The sequence below is a fragment of the Canis lupus genome, chromosome 1, assembly GCF_048164855.1.
Source record: "Canis lupus baileyi chromosome 1, mCanLup2.hap1, whole genome shotgun sequence".
NCBI lineage: Eukaryota > Metazoa > Chordata > Mammalia > Carnivora > Canidae > Canis > Canis lupus.
The window spans coordinates 50,543,439-50,563,816 of NC_132838.1; the positions used below are offsets into that span (position 1 = coordinate 50,543,439).

Genomic DNA, 20,378 nt, shown 5'->3' on the forward strand with positions numbered 1-20,378 from the left:
TTTGGACAGTACTCATATAGGAGAGCAGAAGTATTGTAAGGACTTGATAAAAAATACATTTTATACATATTCTAAGGAGCCAGTTCTAGATATGGATGATGGGAAAGTTCAGTTGAATGTCTCATATCTGTTTAAGCAAGTGAACCATATTGCTTGTCATTGGTTGCTTTTGGTTTCATTATAAATTTTTTTTCCTTTTCCTTTCTTGTTCTTCCAATTAGGCAGGAATTATTGGTAATTGGCCAAAGGAAAAAGTAACTACTCTGGAAGATTGTTGAAACTGCACTAACCAAATCACACCATTTAATTTATAGCCATTCAGGAGATCAGATGTTCCATTAATCTTGCTTAAGTTATGATGAACTAGTTTTAAAATACTATAATGAGAACTTCTCATGTAATATATTCTGTATACTTTTGATTTATTATTTTCAGAAGCTGTTTGTATTTGACTTTTTATTAATTGCAGAGGGATTTAATATTCAAAGGAAACTAGATAAACTTATTAATGGGCTTTCCATTATTAATGGGCTTTCAAGTTATTATTAAAAGTTTTATACTCATGTCAGATTGGGTAAAGATAATATAAAGTGCTTGGGAATAATAACTGTGTCTCAGCTTATAGGTTTATTTTCATCCCCAACATCCTAGTACTTCTCCATCTCCCTTAACTGACAGGTCTCTTAGAGTTTCATAGAGGATTGCCCAATCACTGATTGCTAGGAAATACTCTTGTGTTTCCTCTGTCCATCTCAAATCTATCATTTGAAAAGTATAGCAACTGATAAATAGAGTTTTTTATAGTAGCTAGACTAGGGTTTAAGTCTATCTTAAGTTTAAATTAATATCATCTTAAAGCATGATGTATCAATTTCCATTTATGCTTTTTTTTCCAAAACCAACTTTGTTTTTTGTTTTGAAAAAAAAAAAAAATGTTCTTTATGTTCCATCTTGTGCCTTTCCCAATTTGCTTGTCTTTATGAACATTGTACATCCAAATAAGCCATTGCTTTATGTACATACAAAATTTTTTAAAAATAGTATAATACACCATTTTGTTTGCTATGAGGTAGGCCTAAGATGTGTACATAATCTGCAAAAATTAGTTTTTTAGGCTACTAAAATTGGATTCTTCTTATACAGGAAAGTGGGACTGTGGCATTTTTTTTCTCTCTTAAGTGTTTTTTTTTTTTTTTTTTTTTTAAAGATTTTATTTATTCATGAGAGACCCAGAGAGAGAGAGGCAAAGACACAGGCAGAGGGAGAAGCAGGCTCCGTGTGGGGAACCTAATGTGGGACTCAATCCCAGAACCCCAGGATCATGACCTGAACCAAAGGCAGATGCTCAACCACTGAGCCACCCAGGCGTCCCTTAAGTGTTTTTAATTACTGAAATAAAGATCAAGGCTGAGAAGTTTTATCTCTTAATATTTTTTTTTCATGCTTTGAATATTCGCTTCCTAGAAAATATGGCATAGATTTGGGCATAATGTTTATAGCCCAGTCTTCTGGAATAATGAAAAACCATCCCAGCCACTCTCAGTTAACACTTTTTTTTCCTTAGAATCTTTAAATCATGGATTTAAACATTTTAAAAATCATGGAAGAACATTTATGAGTTATGTAAGTAAAGTATTACATTTTCACTGTTCATTATTCTTTTCAAATTATAAACTGTATGCAAACATTCTCTGGCCATTATCAATAATGTTATCCTATATCATTTTATAAAGTTTTGTTAGGATCCTAAATCCTAAGCTAAAAGCATCATTTTTTGTTACATAAATATTTGATTTCTTTGATTCAAAACCAAGACAACATTCTCTTCTAGGTCTGCATTGCCTCTCTTCTGTACATGTTTCTTGGATATTCTTATGTACTCTCCTAGTATTAAATAACATATGTATACACTGATGACTTCCAAGTGTATCTTTGGATTTCTCTCCTAAACTCAAGATCCACATTATGTACCTATGGACATCGCCAATATGACTTCCTATAGGCTCCTCAAATTTAGTGTATTAAAACTAAACTCATTATTTTTACCTCTAGTCTTAAACAGTGATACCATGTATGTCATTATGTGTTTCATAGGACAAAGTATAGTATAAATTCGTATCTTGAAAAATGAAATATAGTGGAGTTAAATTTGGAAGCACTTGTTAGCTTTGCTTTCAAATAACCATTGTTTTACCAAGTAGAGATGAATAAATGGTATGTATGTGCTAAGTCAATAAAAGTATAAAGAATACAGTTACAGAAAAAAAAAAAGAACACAGTTAAAGAAAACATCAAAGAGGAGACAAAGGCCAAAATGAAAAAAAATTCATTTTTTTATAAATGAATAATGATAGGCATTTGTAGCTAGAAGCAGAATTGTGAAGAAATTTCTTGAATGGACTGCATAAAAGGTTTTAAGACCTTTAGAAGTAAGATAGATTAAAATAAGGATAAAAATTCCATCATTTAAAAAATATTGGTAATTAAAAAGTAATAGTTTTTATATTAAAATATAGCAAAAATTCCTATAGAGAAAATCTTTTTTGATGGACCATAAAGGAAATAAATATGTCAAGTTGGACTTAGGAATTCCTCTTAGGAATATTTGTTTTAATTTCTTTTTTTTTTTTTTTTTTTTTTGAGAGAGAGAGTGAGCTAGAACTAGTGTGCACTCATGCCTGTGTAAATAGGGGAAGGGCAGGGGCAGAGGAGGGAGAGGGAGAGAGAGAACCCTAAGCAAGTTCTATGCTCAGAGCAGACCCCAATGTGGGGGCTCAGTCTCATGACCCTGAGATCATGACCTGAGCAGAAATCAAGAATAAGATACTTAACTGACAGACCTAAAAATTCTTCTTTTAAAACTATTTTAATTTAAACTGATTAACCCTCTCAAATAAAAATCTTTAAAATGGGGGGAATGTATCTGGGTGGCTCAGTTGGTTACGTGTCTGTCTTTGGCTCAGATCATGATCCCACCATTCAAGGATTAAGTCCTGGCATTTGGTTCCTTGCTCAGTGGGGAGCCTGCTGCTCCATCTCCCTCTGCCCTCTACTCACACTCTCTCTGTCGCTTTCTCTAATAAATAAATAAAATCTAAAAAAATTTTTTTTTAAATTGATTAGAAGGTAAATTGGTTTTAAACAGGATTTCTGGGCAGCCTGGTGGCTCAGCAGTTTAGTGCCATCTTCAGTTCAGGGCCTGATCCTGGAGACCCAGCATCGCGTCCATGTCAGGCTCCCTGCATGGAGCCTGCTTCTTCCTCTGCGTGTGTCTCTGCCTCTCTCTCTCTCTCTCTCTCTCTCTTTCTGTCTCTCATGAATAAATAAATAAAATCTTAAAAAAAAAAAAAAAAAACCAACAGGATTTCTTTAGTGAATTAATTTTGGATATATCAGTTTGTAACCCATATAAATATGCCCTATTTCACCAGATTTAAGGCATACTATGTTTTAAGAAGAAAAATGCTTACAATTGAAGACAGAATGTTTTTTTATACTTAGAATTTTTATTTTTTATTTACTAAAAGAACCCTTTTACACTTCTTGATATTTAGATACAGATTTTAAAGAACTACTTGTTACTTATGTATGTGTGTATAAAAGAAAATATAAATGAAACCTACTAGTGAATATATTCTTAAAGCTTATTCATATCAATTTTAAAATCTATTTTAATTTCAGAGTTCTTAAAATCCAGAACATGTGTCCTAGAGTCAGTGACATGAAGTATATCTTGGGTGTGGAGGGGAGACTGGGACAGTGTTTTAGGTTTGGGCATTATCCGTATATGAAGTGGAAGCAGAGATTATCCAGGGAGGGAGAGAGTAAGGCAGAAGAGATCAAAGAGCAGAACTCTAAGAAACAGCATTTTCTGGAGTGAGCCAAGTTCCAAGGAGGGAATTTGAAAAGGTGTGACTTGGGAAGCAGAAAAGAACCCAGACTGTTGTATCTAGAAAGTAACAGGATGAAGGGATTTCATTAAGGCAGAGGTCATTGATATTGGCCGAAATGCCAAACAGGAAGCAAGGGGTGTGTGTGTTCATTTGAAAGCTTGGGAATTAAATTAATAGAACCTTCTACAATTGTTTGACAAAATGTGATGTTTGCTTTCTTTGCATTAATTTTGAATGATTTTATATGCCAGTTGCAAATGATACTGAATTAGTCTCTATGTCTTCAGTTTTTTTAATGCTAAATTTAAAATATTATTGTTCATTTGTGAGAAAGAAGAAAACAAAGAATAGAATAAATAAACATTTTTGCCTATTACCTCTTTCATTTTTTTAAATGAGAATAATCTGAGAGTGCCTTAAAGAGTTTTTGCTCAATCTACTTAATTTTACAAATGAGAGAAGTGACCCAGGAAACTTCCGTGGTCTGCTCTGAGTTAGTACATTTAGTTCAGGGCAGAGGCAGGGATGGGATTTGTTTTCTAAACCATGTTTCTCAGATCTGTAATGTTTCTCCCTTCTTATGTCGGGGGTGGTAACTTGTGGCAATTTTGCTCACTGGGTAACTGCAACTTTAATGTAGAGAAACAACTTGTTTTAGATTGTAGTGGAGAATAGTAGAGAGCAGAGCAAGTATAATAAAGTGGGGGAATGGATAAAATCTTTTTAGAAATTTAGAGAGAAATGTTGTATGTATCTTGAATCTTTTAATTTTCAGCCTATGGTTATGATTTTTCCAGTAATAGCCTGAAGAATAAGTAAATGTGAATCAGTTTTAGTGAGGATACTGAGTAGCTTCATGTTTTAGAGCTAACCCAGTGTTCTGTTTATTTCTTTTTACTAGAAAAAATGAATGCACCAAACCAGCCTCCACACAAAGACACTGGAAAAACCATGGAGAATGTGGAAGAATATAGCTATAAGCAGGAGAAGAAGATCCGAGCTGCTCTTAGGACAACAGAGCGTGATCATAAGAAAAATGTGCAGTGCTCGTTCATGTTGGACTCAGTGGGTGGGTCTTTGCCCAAAAAATCAATTCCAGATGTGGATCTTAATAAGCCTTACCTCAGTCTTGGCTGCAGCAATGCTAAGCTTCCGGTATCTGTGCCCATGCCTATACCCAGAACTGCACGCCAGACTTCTAGGACTGACTGTCCAGCAGATCGCTTAAAGTTTTTTGAGACTTTACGACTTCTGCTAAAGCTTACCTCAGTCTCAAAGAAGAAGGACAGGGAGCAAAGAGGACAGGAAAATACATCTGCTTTCTGGTTTAACCGATCTAATGAACTGATCTGGTTAGAGCTACAAGCCTGGCACGCAGGACGGACCATTAATGACCAGGACCTCTTTTTATATACAGCCCGTCAAGCCATCCCTGATATTATTAATGAAATCCTTACTTTCAAAGTTAATTATGGGAGCTTTGCCTTTGTTAGAAATGGAGCTAGTTTTAATGGTACTTCAGTAGAAGGGCAGTGCAGAGCCCCTCATGGAACAAAAATTGTGTGTTACTCAACATATCATGAGCATCTCCAACGCCAGAGAGTGTCATTTGAGCAGGTAAAGCGGATAATGGAGCTGCTGGAGTACATGGAAGCACTTTATCCATCATTGCAGGCTCTTCAAAAGGACTATGAAAAATATGCTGCAAAAGACTTCCAGGACAGGGTGCAGGCACTCTGTTTGTGGTTAAACATCACAAAGGACTTAAATCAGAAGTTAAGGATTATGGGCACTGTTTTGGGCATCAAGAATTTATCAGACATTGGCTGGCCAGTGTTTGAAATCCCTTCTCCTCGATCGTCCAAAGGCAATGAGCCAGAAGATGAGGGTGATGACACAGAAGGGGACTTGAAAGAGTTGGATAGTAGTACGGATGAGAGTGAAGAAGAACAACTCTCAGGTCCAAGGGCACCAGAGCCCACACAGCCCATTGACACCAATTTCAGCATCCATTCACAGGATTGTGTACTGAAGAAGCTTGAGAGGCTTGAGTCTGAGGATGATTCTTTTGGCTGGGGAGCACCAGACTGCAGCACAGAGGCAGGCTTTAGTAGACATTGTCTGACTTCTATTTATAGGCCATTTGTAGACAAAGCCCTGAAGCAAATGGGGTTAAGAAAGTTAATTTTAAGACTTCACAAGCTGATGGACGGTTCCTTGCAAAGGGCACGTATAGCACTGGTAAAGAGTGACCATCCAGTGGAGGTAGGTTTCTGGTCGGCATTAGTATGGTTTTGTCCTCAGTTCCATTATTACAGTGTGTTGTGTTGATTATTATGTACTTTCGTAGTCTTGATATTTTTAAGATGTAAGTGATAGTTACTGTAACTTGCAGACTTAAACATTTCTATAAAGCACTGTAATAAATGGGGAAATGGTTCTTTGAAAACTGTATGAATTTAGTGTATTAAGTGTAAGGTGGTGTGTGGAGGAAAAAAAATCCAGCCATATAAATATAGGATGGAGAAGGACAGGCTAGGTATAAATAAAGAGGGAAGAAAACCACAATCATGGGTGACCACAGACTGAATATGAGTCAGTAAAAAAGTCAACATGATGCTGAAATATTTTTAAATGAATGTGGCATCCGAGGTCATGGATCTCCTTCTTTTCTCTATTCTTTGTAGTAGCTTATTTTTGAGTAGCATGTCCAGTTTTGGCCACTGTATTTTAAACTGATAAGAACAGATACTATGCATAATCTTAGCCACAGGCCAAGAGGCTATTTGGCCACTGTATTTTAAAGAGATGTGAGTTGTAGAGAATTGTAAGAATGATCAAAGGAAAAAAGAGTTTACATATTTAGCAAAGTTTATGATTAGTATAAATGATAGAAGTTTAAGGGAGGCCTTAATTATCAAATTCATGCCTCAATATGTGAAGATTTTTGTGAGAGGAGTATGCCTCCTAGAAAAAGCAGCTTGAAAACAGTACACATTTTATTTTGATTAGCTTGATGTCTCAGAAATTCTTGACTGTGAAGGGTGGTAAAACAAGAGAGGGCACACTGTTGGATACTGTTCTTCAGAGGAAGAAGAACAGTTTTTCTTTTGTGGTGAGTTTGCATGTTCATCTGGCTAAAAGCAAAAGCACCCACATCTTTGAGATCCTTTGTCCTGTTCTATGTCGCAATTCTAAATTTTAGTAGCTATCTACATACATATTTGTGCACCTTTCATTTTTATTTTTAAACTTTAGTTTACTACACAATCTGGCTTGCTTTGGAGTGAAAGGTGATAAAACAGAAGGCATTTTTTTTTTTTTTATAATGGATAACATTGGAAGAGAATCTGAGTATATAAGATTTTTATTTTTCATGAACTAGACCATGAACCCCTAGGAGAAGGGGTCAGACATTCACATAATATAGCAAGATGTTTGCAAAAGGAGTCTGTACTTTGTAGCTATAGGAAGTTAGTTGACTGAGTATTATTTGAATTACAAGTCTTAATAGTGAGTTTATATATGAGTCTTCTTTGAACAGTATTTTAACTCTGAATGATTTTTTATGTGCATCTTTTTTTAGAGCAAATGACTCTTTTTCCCCTTTTAGTCCATAACAATTTCATGCAATTTTATTAGTGCAGGTTTCAAAATCAGTAGAACAAAACTAGACACAGATTGAGGATTTGCCATATACTTCAGATGGTGAATGACTGACTTTGATCTAGATTTTTGGCTGGAGTGTTCAGTTGCAATGAGGACACATGTGGACAAGACAGGGACAATGATTAATTTTTATTGTGAAGCACTATTTTTGAAGTAATATGAATGAAACAGCTCTGGCAGTATTAACCCCATCTCTGATTCAGTGAATCTCACGAGAGTAAGGGCCCTGGGAGGTATATGGGGGCTTCTTACAACTGCTTTAAACTCCCTCTCCCAAATTGTCTTCCTCTCGCCTGGGGACCTTCTGTGGCAATGAACCATTGCTACTAATGGTAGAGCTTTGCATGCCTGAAATGTATTGGAACAAGAAAAAGATTGGAAATGAGTGCGCTACATTTTCTATTAGAAGTCAAGTTGAAAAAAAAAAAGTCAAGTTGAAAATAGATGGTAGTAGGTAGTCCATCGTTTTGAATTCCTGTCAAAGTTGTATTCCCTTGTTTTGACCAGTTGTGATTTAAGTAAACAGGTTATCCTTATTATAGAAAAGAAAAGATATATAGATTCAGAGCTCATAAAGTATGTGAATTAAAGACTTGTAGAGAGAAAAAAAAAGACTTGTAGGATTTTTTTGTATAGAAAAATGAGGTACAGACGCCCCTGTTGCTTTTTGTTTTATAAAATGTCATGTTTGTCATATAACAAAAGAGTAACTGAGAGCTGAAATAGAAATTCAATCTAAATGAATACAAGATGAGGCTCCAACACTACAATTAACTCAGTGGGAAAGTTAGACTTATTTTTTCTTACCATTTCAGGGACATAACTTCTAGAAGGGGAGGTGTGTACGTGTATGTGTATGAACACATGTAGACTTTCCTTCTGGGTTTGTTTCAGTCTTTGAGTATGTTGGAGAAAGAGCCACAGTTTTGAAATCAAGTAACTGGATTCCATTCCTTGGTGTGGGTCTTTCTCACCACATGACTTTGTAAATGATTTAATCTTTCTGACCCTAAGTTATCACATCTGTAAAATGACTATATACTTTCCTACCTACCTCACAGGGTTGTTGTGAGGCCTGAAAGGTGTTTGTATAAATGGTAAAATGCTATAGAAGCCAAATATAAACTATTAATTTTTTAGAGGTTTTGTTAAACTTTTTTTTTTTCTTTTGAAGCTAACTGTCAGTCAGTATGGGCTAGACTATTCTGTTTTTATTTTTAAAATGTGTTTAACCTTTTAATCTCTGCCAAATACTCCTACATTTGAAGGGCATACATTTTAAGCAGCGTATAGCCTTTTGGTTTAAGGACAATTTTATTTTCATTCTTGATAGAAGAATCTTGACCAGCTGGCACCACAGATTGTACTCAATACACATCTTTTTTTGCACTTTTTTTTAGGTTATGTGATAATAGTAATGAATATAGTTGAAGGATTTGTGGGAAGCTGGAAAAATACTCAGGACGTTTGAGTTTTCTTGTCTATGTCTTTGTATTTTTATTCTTTATAACTAAGTTACTTGTAATTAGTGCTTATAATAACATGGTCTTATATTTAATCCCCTTTGGCTTATAAACATGCTTTATAAAGCAATTTTTCTCTAAAATTTTATTATATTTCAAAATCTTTAAATTTAAAAACCTGTAATCTTGAGATAATTCTAGATTTATGGAAAACTTGCAAAGATAGTACAGAGTTTTCATACGTTCTTTATCCAGCTTCTTACTTAACTCTGCTGTATTTGTCAAAATTAATATATTAACATTGGTATAAAATACTGTTAACTAAACTGGAGCCGTTACTGGATTTCTGTTTTTGCGCTAATGTCCTCTTTCTGTTCCAGGACCCAGTCAAGGACACCACTTTGCGCTTAGTCATGTCTTCTCCGTCTCCTCTGATATGTGTAGTTGCTTAGTCTTCCCTTGGTTGTCATGGTTTGGATGGCTTGTAGAGTGTCCTGGAATTTGGATAGGTCTGGTGTCTTCTCAAGATTAGACTGAGGGCCTGGGCTTGTGCAGGAATGCCACAGAGTTGCAACGCCCTATGGCATCATATTGTCCCTGGTGGTGTTAACCTGGGTCACGCGTTGAAAGTGGTGTCTGCCAGGTTCCTCCATGAGTTAGCAGTTTTCCTTCCCATGCTTAGTTCTTTGAAGTGAGTCACTAAATGCAGCCCACATTCAAGGGGAGGCCAGTGTCTCTCTACTCCAGAGGAAGGGAATAGCTACATGAATTATTTAGAATTATTCTGTAGGAAAGATTTACCTCTTCTCTCCCATTTACTTACCTCACTGGAAAGTCATAAATACTTATTTTTTCTTTGGGTTGTAATCTAGTAGTATTGCTCCTTACTTTGTTGCTCACATTGTTCCTGCTTAGTCACTGGATCTCTTTCCTTCTGTGTCCTTTTGACATGCTTGCATTTTTTTTTTTTGTATAGTGTTGCTTTTGAGCAGTTTCTTATTTGTGACATCATCCTCTATTTTTCCTGTTGCAGTCCTGAAATCAGCCATTTCCCTGAGGAGCTCCGGTTCCTTTTATGGGAGTATGGTATTTAGAGATGAAGATCTGGGCACTGGATGTTACTGTTGGGTATCATTGCTTCCAGGCCCACTCAGTCATAGAGTTAGAAAATAGAGGTATGTCCGTCACCCCATGTGTGTGTATGCACAGCTTGACAGTTGATCAGTTGATTAATTGATCATCTGTCTCCTTGCTTACCTGTCTGTGAAAATTAAACCTGTTTTCACACTGATGTCTCTGGCCTAATTTAGCATTACCAGGTTCATCCTAGCCTTCCTCCTCTGCTTATTTGTAATTTCTTCTCTTGCGATGAGAAACCTGGCTCCCATTACTACATTCATTCACATATTGGTGCAGCCAGAGTATACATGTAAAGTAGTTTCAGAACTGCTAACCAGGTCCCCTCTGAAGATAAATTTGTGAACTAGAGTACGGCATTTCAGTACAATTACTTTTGTCTTTGGTCTTAGAGAGTCCCCACAGAATTTTCCAGAGTTAGTTAGGTCAGCACCTCTTTCCTTCACCCTCCTCAGTGACATAATATCATATGTTTGTAATATACTTAGAGTTACTTCATCTCAGTCCTGAGATTCCACAGTGTCCTAGCTGATTTTTTTTTAAGTTTACATAGAGTTCACTCTTTATGTTGTACAGTCCTTTGGGTTTTGTGCATTTAAAATGTTAAATATCCATAAATATTTGAGCCACAGATTATGATATGGTTATTTTATGCTTCTTCCTTTTTGCTTTATCTTATGAAATTTACACATTTTCAGAAGAAAAGAAAGATAAAATATTTATTTAGTGTAGTGTATAAAAAGATCTAGTTGCCTCACTGCATGTTACCGTGCATATTACCTCAAATCCTAAGGAAGACTTTTGATTATTTTATGAATTACTTTCTTTTGAATTACAAATGATGATGTAATAATTATAAGTTTAGTGGCCAATAAAATATTATTTGTTTGATGATCCAGGAATAATTATGCTAATTTTTTCTGTATGCACAAGAAATCCTGAAGAGGTTGCCTTATATATTCAGAGTGGACAAAGCTTTTAGAAACTAGGGAATATGGTAACAACAGCTACTATTTATCAAGTCTTACCATATACCAGGCATAACAAATGAGTGAAGTGGTAGTGTTAATTCTGTATTTTACAAATAAGGAGAGTAAATGACTTACCCCAGATCGTAGGAGCTATAGATTGTTGGAGGAATTCAAACCTAGGATTCTGGGATGCTACACTTTCAACTGTGCTAATGGTATCCAAACCTGGCTGCACACCCAGCACTACCCAGGGAGTTTCTGAAAATTCAGGGACCTGTGCCTTTTTGGGATATAGGGCAAATCAGAATCTCTTGAGGTAGGACATGAGTGCTGACATTAACAAACCTCCAACAAGCTGCCTGTGTAGCCAGACCAGCACCAGTGCAATTCTGAGTGAGCCCCGTTGAAAACACTATGTAGGCAATAGTACTTGCCTAGCCCTGCCTTCCAGATCAGTGTTCATTAACACAATTATAGTAGTTAATTGTTTTATTTGCTTCAGTCATTACTTGTCTGATTTCATTAGTAAAGTTGCACAGACTTTTTAATTAAGTGGCAAGCTAATAAGTATATCCTTGCTCATTTGCCTATAGGTTTTCTGTTTTCTAAAAGAAGCATGCATACTTGAGGAGAAATAGGCAGTTGTTCTATGTTGTTTTTGACCACAGTGAGCCAATGGAGTAAAATCTGATGTAAGATGGAGAAGATCAGAGGACAGAATTCATCAGCTCACAGTGGAGAACTGCATCCCATGAAGACAACACAACAGTAGCAACAAGACTAGTAGCTAGCATTAACTGAATACTTGCTATATGGAAGTGGGTTGGTCAAGTGACTCGGTTCAGATCCTATATAAACCTGTAGGGCAGAGCCAGGATGTGACCCAGAACAGGCTGTAAAGTTGTGCTCTTAACCATTACAGTATACTGCCTTTTGAAGTTCTACTTTGTCCCACCTAGTACTTGAAGTAGTTTTTGGCTTAGTGGGTAGCATTTGAAAATAAGATTTCACGAGAAAATCTGGAATTTGTCCTTAAAGTGCTAGGAGGAGGTCTGTCAACACTGGGCTCACATTCCCACACAGTAGCGTCTGGCAGGCTCCAGTTAACCATAGTGCCTATCGTTTCCTATTCTCCACTGTCACCCTTCCCTATCCCCTGTTGATATCATCCACCTAGCCCTTGTAGGCATCTCAGTTTCTGCTTTGACCCCTGGTGTAGAAGCATAGAAACTTTTGAAGGGTTACATAAAGACTACAGTTGATCCTGGAACAACATGGGGGTTAGGCATGATGATCCCCTGTACGGTTGAAAAAAACACATAAAACTTTTCACTTCTCCAAAACTAGGAAGTGCCTCCTGTTGACTGGAAGTTTTACTGATAACCTTAACAGTTGGTTAACACGTATTTTGTGTGTTACCTGGGCTATATGTTGTATTTTTACAATAGGTAAGCAAGAGGAAATTTATTAAAATCAAAAGAGAAGATACATTCATTTACAGTACTGTACTGTATTTATCGAAAACAATCCACGTTTAAGTGGACCCATGCAGTTCAAACTCGTGCCATTCAGGGATCAACTATAGTTTGACCTGTTCCTTTATTTTATAAAACAATGTACTTTCTTTTGTTTAATGTGTATATAAAGAAGCAAAGTTGCTGCTTATCTTGTACCCCTGCTCAGAGTAGTAATGCTTTGGTTTGCATCTTCTAGAGTTTTTTGTGCTTATATAAATATATATCTTTGTTATGTGATACGGGTAATTTTTAAAAGTTTTTATTTAAATTCTAGTTAGTTAACATGCAGCGTAATGTTAGTTTCAGGTGTATAGCACAGTGATTCAGAACTTCCATATAACATCCAAAAGCGCTCTCTTTTTTAAAAAGTGCTAATGCTATATTTATTCTATGATTGATAAGACTTATTCCCCCCTCCTTCGGATTTGTCCATATTGGTATATGTAACTCTACCTCAGTTGCAATTAACTACTACATGGTTGGTATTCCATCATAGGAACGAATCATTTTACTCTTTTATTTAAATCCCACCATCTACCTCTGGCAACCATCAATCTGTTCTCTGTATCTCTGAGCTCAGTTTTGTTTTATTTTGTTTTTAGATTCCACCTAGAAGTAGGATCATATGGTGTTTGTCTTTCTCTGTATGATTTATTTCACTTAGCAAAATGTCCTCAAGATCCATCCTTATCACAAATGGCAGGATACTTTTATTTATATATATATTTATATTTATATATTTATATATATAAATAAAAGTGGGTTGGTCAAGTGACTTGGTGTGTGTGTGTATATATATATATGGCATATATATAAAATTTCACACTTTCCTTATCCATTCACCCATTGGTAGACACTTAGGTTGTAGGTAGACACAACACTTAGGTTGTTTCCATATCTTGGCTATTGCACACAGTGGGTTCAGATTTCTTTTTGCTTAGTGTTTTTGTTTTCTTTAGATAAATACACAGAAGTGGAATTGCTAGATCTATGTTTAATCTTTGAGGAACATCTAAGGAACAGCCACTAAGGAACATCCCTTAGTGGCTGCATCAATTTACATTCCCAACAACAGTGCACAAGCATTCCCTTTTCTCCACATCTTTACCAACACATGTATCTTAACTGTTTGATAATAGCCATTCACTGTGAGGTGATATCTTATCGTGTTTGTGTGTGTGGTTTTTTAAAAGATGTATTTATTTATTTATTTGAGAGAGAGAGTGTGCATCCACATGAACTGAATGGGCAGAGTGAGAGGGGGAGTTTCTCAAGCAGACTCCACGCTGAGCCCAGAGCCAGACATGGGGCCCGATCTCACAACCATGACATCATGACCTGAGCAGAAACCAAGAGTCAGATGCTCAACTGACTGTGCCACCCAGGCGCCCATCTTACTATGGTTTTGATTTGCATTCCCCTGATGATTAATAAACCATTTCACTCTTAATGGACACTTAATTTTTTTACTTTTATAAGCAGTGTAGCAATAAATATTATGTGTACATTCCCCTTTATGAACTTATGTTCTTGTAAGAATGGTTAATTGAAATGGAATTATGGGGTCATGGGGTATGCACAGTTTAATCTTTGATAGATACTGAAAAGTTGCTCTTTAAAACGGCTGTACTATTGTGTACTTTACCTGACAGTATAGGAGAAAGCCCATTTGTCCTTATTTTTGCAACCATGATCAGTAAAAACTATATAATTTTCTTTTTATCTTTAATTCTCTTCATTTTTAGTGACATTGAGCATGTTGTCATGCTTATGGGCACATACATGTCTGAATTTTCTTTGATTCATTTTGTTCATTTTCTGTTGAGTTTTTTGTTACAATTTTGATCTGTTGGAGTTATCTTTATTTTATGAATATTCATTTTTTATTATGGCTATAGACCATCTTTAACTTGTTTATGACATCTTTCACTAGGTAGAAATTTAGAATTTTTATTTTAGTCTTGATCACCTTCTTTTGTGTATAGTCAGAGATTATAAAGCTTTCTGTATTTTTTCCCTCATTTTTTACATGATTCAAAATTTTTCATTAGGGAAAATACTAAACCCATGCAAAAGTAGAGAGAATAATACTATGAATCCCTTTGAATCTGTATCCCCACACACTGATTATCAGCTCATGGCCAGTACCTATAAGTACTTGACACCTTCCTCTATCACTTTGAAGAAAACCTCAGATGTCATCATATTTTATCCTTAAATAGCTCAGTATGTTTCTCTGAAGGACAAGGCTTGTTCTAGAAATACACCACAGTACAATCATCAGACCTTAAACATAGTATTAACTCCCATAGCCATCACAGATCAAATTCGTGTTCATCTTTTGATTGTATCATAGTTATCTTGGTTTTCTTTAAAACATATTGTACAATTTAAGTTGATTTTCAAATAATCACACAAGGTAACAATTCATTATATATATATATATTTTTTCAAAGCTTTTATTTATTAGAGAGTGAGTGAGTGGTGGGGAGGGGCAGAGACAGAGGGAAAGGGAATCTCAAGCAGACTCCATGCTCAGCACAGAGCCTAATGCAGGGCTTGATCCCACAACCTGAGATCATGACTGAGCCAAAATCATGAGTTGGACGTTCAACTGACTAAGCCACCCAGGTGTTTCCAGTTCATTATATTTCTTAAGTCTTTTTAAATCTGTAGCTCCGTCTCTTTTTTTTTGCCATATATTTATTGAAGAACCTGATCCTTTCATCCCATAGAGAGTCTTCTACAGTCTGAATTTTGGTGATTGTATCTACAGTTGTCCTTTCACGAGTTTCCTTTTTCTCTGTGTTTTGTGTAAACTGGCTATAAGAACTAGTCGCTTGATTAGATTCAGGATTTTTTGATTGGTTGATTGATGGTGTTATGGGGACACATAAAATACATGACTGTCTTTTTGAAACATTAGCAGTTAATGATCATTACCTAGATCCCTTACTTTGTTAAGGATTGAAAAGTGATATTCTAATTCTTTTTTCTTCTTAATTTATTAACTTAATTATCAGCTGCATTAAATAGATATTGCTGCAAAGAAAAACTTTCCTCAGTCATTATTTGGTCACTGAGTGGAATAGTTGAACAGAAATGGTGGAGTGAATATGCTTGAGTCTTTCCTTTTTTATTTAGTTAAATAAACTAGTTAGTGTCTTTTCTTTTTATTAATGTGATTTTGAACTCATGAATTTAAACCTGTTTGATATGTTTCAACCCATCAAAATCATTATTGTAATCCAATGAAGAAATTGTAATAATTGATGTTCACATTATCCCACTTTTGGACAATGGGAACATATTCAAGTTGGCTAAAGTCCTTTTATCACAGCCATTGTGAGTAATGTTTAATAGCTTCTTTGATAGCTGATATAAGAATCTATTTTAAGCTCATATCGTACATCTGCTTCAGATTAGGAATCTGATTTATCTTCAGGGAATCCCTGTTCCTTTTATTGGGAAATGGTATGTCAGGACTACAGTACTGGCATTGTTCATTGAAATGGTCCATCATTGTTTTAGTTTTCTTTAGTAGACAAAACACACACAAATATACAAAAATACCTCACAATTTCATACTAACAATTCAAAATCAGGATTTAAATTAAAAAAAAAAAAGATTTTATTTATTCATGAGAGACACACAGAAAAAGAAGCAGAGACACAGAGGGAGAAACAGGCTCCATGCAAGGAGCCCGACGTGGGACTCGATCCTTGGTCTCCAGGATCACACCCTGGCTGAAGGTGGCACTAAACCGCTGAGCCACCCGGGCTGCCCAGGATTTTAAATTTTTTATGTACTCTCTTTTGACTTCTACACTGAAAATCTCAATTCCCAGTGATAACAGAAATGATGACATTAGAATATCAGAGTAGCAGAATATTAGGATACACTGACTATATTCCAAAATACATACATAGTAGTCTCAGAATAATACCATCAGCAGTATGATTACTGAAAAACAGTTTAAGTTTTTCCCCCCATCCTTAGGGATATACTATCAAATTACTGTGTTTTCAAGACGCTTGAATAATCCTTCTCATGATTATGCCACTAACTAGACATATAATTCGATTCTCTTCTTTTTTGGGTTGTGTATTTAAAATAACAGCTTTATTGTAACAGTTCACATACCATGAAATTCACCATTTTGAACTGTTCAGTTCAATGGTTCTTATTATATTGAGAGTTGTATAACCACCACTGTCTACTTTTAGAACATACTCCACATTCCTAAAAGAAACCTTGTCCCCTTCCACCTCCATGGTATTTCTTCTCATCACTTCAGCCCTGAGCAGCCACTTACCTGCTTTCTGTCTCTATATTTGCCTGGTCCCTGGACATCTCATATAAATGGAATCCTATCTGTGGTCTTTTGTGACTGGCTTCTTTCACTCGGCATGATGTTTTCAACGTTCATCCACGCTTAGCGTCCATCAGTGCTTCATTCTTGTCTGCTGCCTAATACTCCATATGTGGACCAGCCACATTCTACTTCTCCATTCATGGGTCTCTTATTTTTTATTTTTTGGTGTTGCTTCTTAAACTTAATTTTCAAGAATTATATAAAATACTTGGTTTTAAGAGAAAAATCTATGGAATAATATACTTTCAAGGGAATCTGGTTTCCCTGATCAAGAGAAGCTTTTTAAAAAATTGTATTCTTCCAGGCAGCCCTGGTGGTTTAGCACCACTGGCCTTAGCGGTTTAGCCCCCCTTTCGCCCCGGCCTTAGCGGTTTAGCACCACCTTCAGCCCAGGGCGTGATCCTGGAGACTCGGGATCGAGTCCCACGTCGGGCTCTCTGCATGGAGCCTGCTTCTTCCTCTGCCTGTGTCTCTGCCTCTCTCTCTCTGTGTGTCTCTCATGAATACATAAATAAAATCTTTAAAAAAAATTGTATTCTTCCATGTTTTAATGTAAGCTGTGTATGCAATTTACTTTTAATATATGACAAGTTTATTTTTACCCCTTAAGGTCATACTCCTATTAATATTAATCCCCTTATCGCTCTCCCTGGCCCCAAAATTTTTTGGTTGTTATTTGTTGGTTCTCAACCATGAGGATATTAGAATTTTCCTTTCCTTTTACCCAGGTTTTCATGTGAAGTTATTTTCTTCTACTTCCAGTGAAATGCTGTGACATTGCACGTGCTCTCCCCTTCCTCCTGGGGTTTGATAGTTGTGGTCTATCTGAGATATGGCCCTAATGGGCCCAACTTTCTCCCTATGTTCTCACCTCCTTTTAGCCTACAGGAGTATGTGCGTATGTCTCTATAGATGAACATAGAAATCTAGGTTTACATATGTAGTTTTTACTTGTTTTTAAGGCTCATGTTTTGATTTTGTAATAGCCTCCTGAGTCATTTTGTTCCGGAGTAGAGTCCTCTGTAAGGGCTCCTAAGACCAGCGTTTTCTGAGTTCTTGGATTTTCCTAAGTTTGCAGCATTGACTCTTGCAAGTCTATTTGGCCATAAAATCTTTGGCATATTCTTTCCTTGAATAAATTTAATATATATCATTCATTGTCTTTTGGCATGCAGCACTGAGGTTGCAAAGTCTCATGGTAATATAATTTTTTTGTTTTAACCCATAAGAACCTTTGTTCATTTAATTTATTTACTTAGAACCTGGATGCCCAAAGAATTGATTTTTTTCTTTTTCAACTCCACTAGTTTACCTAGTGTTGGTTTTTCCACATTGATATTTTTTGAATACGTGGTGCCCTTTTAGTATATGATTTCAGGTTTGTTTGCTTTTTATCTGCTTGTTTTTTTTTTTTTTTTTAATTTCAAGTGAATTTCTTAACGTTTTAACTTTTTTCTGTTTCGTTGATTTGGTTTTCTTCTCTGGGAACTGCTACTATATCTGTTTTGGATTTACTTTGCCTTTCTGTCACTTTATTTCAAATCCCTTCTTTCCTTTTGATTTATAAAATTTTCTTTATTTTTACCTCATATCTTTTTGAGGCCATTATCTGTTCTGCTTATTTGTGCTCATGTTCCTAATAGTCTGTTTTATGTTTTAAAAATGATTTTCTTTTCTTTTTTTTTTTAAGATTTATGTATTTATTTTAGAGAAAACAGGAGCGGGGGGAGGGGCCAAGGGAGAAGGGAGGGAAGCAGACTCACTGCTAAACGGGAGCACTCCTAGGGGCTCAATCTCACAAACCTGGAATCATGACCTGAGCTGAAACTGAGAGTCAGATGCTTAATGGACTGAGCTAACCAAGTGCCCCTAAAATTATTTTCCATTAAAAAAATTATCTTTTGAGTACTATCACGTTGTTTGTGAGGTTTTCTAATTTATGTTGTTCTTTTATATTTTCTATGATTTTCTTAATTTCTTTTAACTTTTTTTTTGAAAATTGGGCTGCAGTCCTCTCTTTAGTGGTCATGTCTTTCTGGCATGTTTTCATTGTCTCTAGGGTTATTCTGCTCCTTCTTTCTCTACTTAATAACCCTGTATTGGATTCTAGCACAGTCCTTTTGTTGCTCATTTTAAAACATAATTGTTTTCATGAACTTTAAGGAGAGTTCAGAAGATGAGAGTTTGTAGCTTTGAACTCCTTCTTCTGAATTGCCAAAAAATGTCTCTTTTTTTGAGATCTCCTGTGTTCCCTTCCCACTTCTAGACCTTCTTGTTCTTTACCTCTCCTCTACTTTCTTGGTTGGTTGAATTTCAGTCTAGCAGGTTTGTCCTGGTAGGGGATTTTAGCTCAGAGTTTTAAGAGTTCGGGAAGCCTAAACAACTTCAGCCCCTTCACACCTGTCACAGCCTCTTGACCTCACTCGTGACTATTGTGTCCAAATCGCTTTCTGATTCACTCAAGTCCTCAAATAGAAGCACTGAGCATTCTATTGAATAGTCGTTAGTGATGGTGGAATTTGCCCCTGGGCCCATCAGACAGCCTAGGAATCCCCTGTGTTTCCCTTGCACATGTGTGAATACTGCAGGGCCTGGGTCAGTTCACTTCCCCCATCTCCTCTACTTTGGAGTTCGCAGAGATGTCGGGTCACCTAGTTTTACTGGATATATGTCTCAAGGAGTTTTGACTTTGTTGTCCTCATTCTTATGGGGGAACTAAGAGGAATCAAAATCCTGCTGCCACCTATGTCTTTCCAGAATTCCCGTTATGTTGACCTGTACTAAATTGCCAATATTTGGTCATTTTTGCCTGATGAAAATGACAGTTTTATGTGGCTTAACCTAATGTATAGCTCTGTGTTTAGGTTATTAAACCTGTATTAACATTTGGAGTCTTTCCATATGTATATATTTAAAACATTTTTTTAATTTATGTTAATACATACTCTAGTTTCTCCTATTAGGCAAGAACTTCTAAAATAGCCACATAATTAAAAAAAATATGACTATAGTTATAGGGGGAGGTAAGATGTAATTATTTTTCAATTTTCTTTAACATTGGGTTATCCATCTTCCAGCTTCTTCAACTACTGCATACTTTTTAAATGTATTTATTATAGATAATTTGATACATGTCTCTGCTGATTTTCTATTTTAAATAAAGTAGGTTTATTATTAAGGTTTGCCATCATGTAGGGCAGTTCTTCCCATTTATTCTTTTTAAAAATTTCTGGGCTGTTTTGACTTTTGCATATTACTTTCTTCCACATGAATTTTACTGAGTGAATTTATTAGCCCACTCAAAATGCCAATGGGGTTATGATTGTAATTACACTGCATTTTTATTGATGTC

At 35.9% G+C, this 20,378-nt stretch overlaps 1 protein-coding gene across 5 annotated transcripts in view; it reads left to right on the forward strand.

Moving 5' to 3' along the window:
- Window positions 1–20,378, forward strand: part of MAP3K4 (mitogen-activated protein kinase kinase kinase 4) — a 110,870-nt gene that overhangs the window by 45,792 nt on the left and 44,700 nt on the right. For all 5 annotated transcript variants that reach the window (XM_072829956.1, XM_072829972.1, XM_072829966.1 and 2 more), the window contains exon 3: window positions 4,795–6,158. In XM_072829956.1, coding sequence (XP_072686057.1) covers window positions 4,795–6,158 — 1,364 coding nt within the window. The remainder of the gene's footprint in view (window positions 1–4,794; window positions 6,159–20,378) is intronic.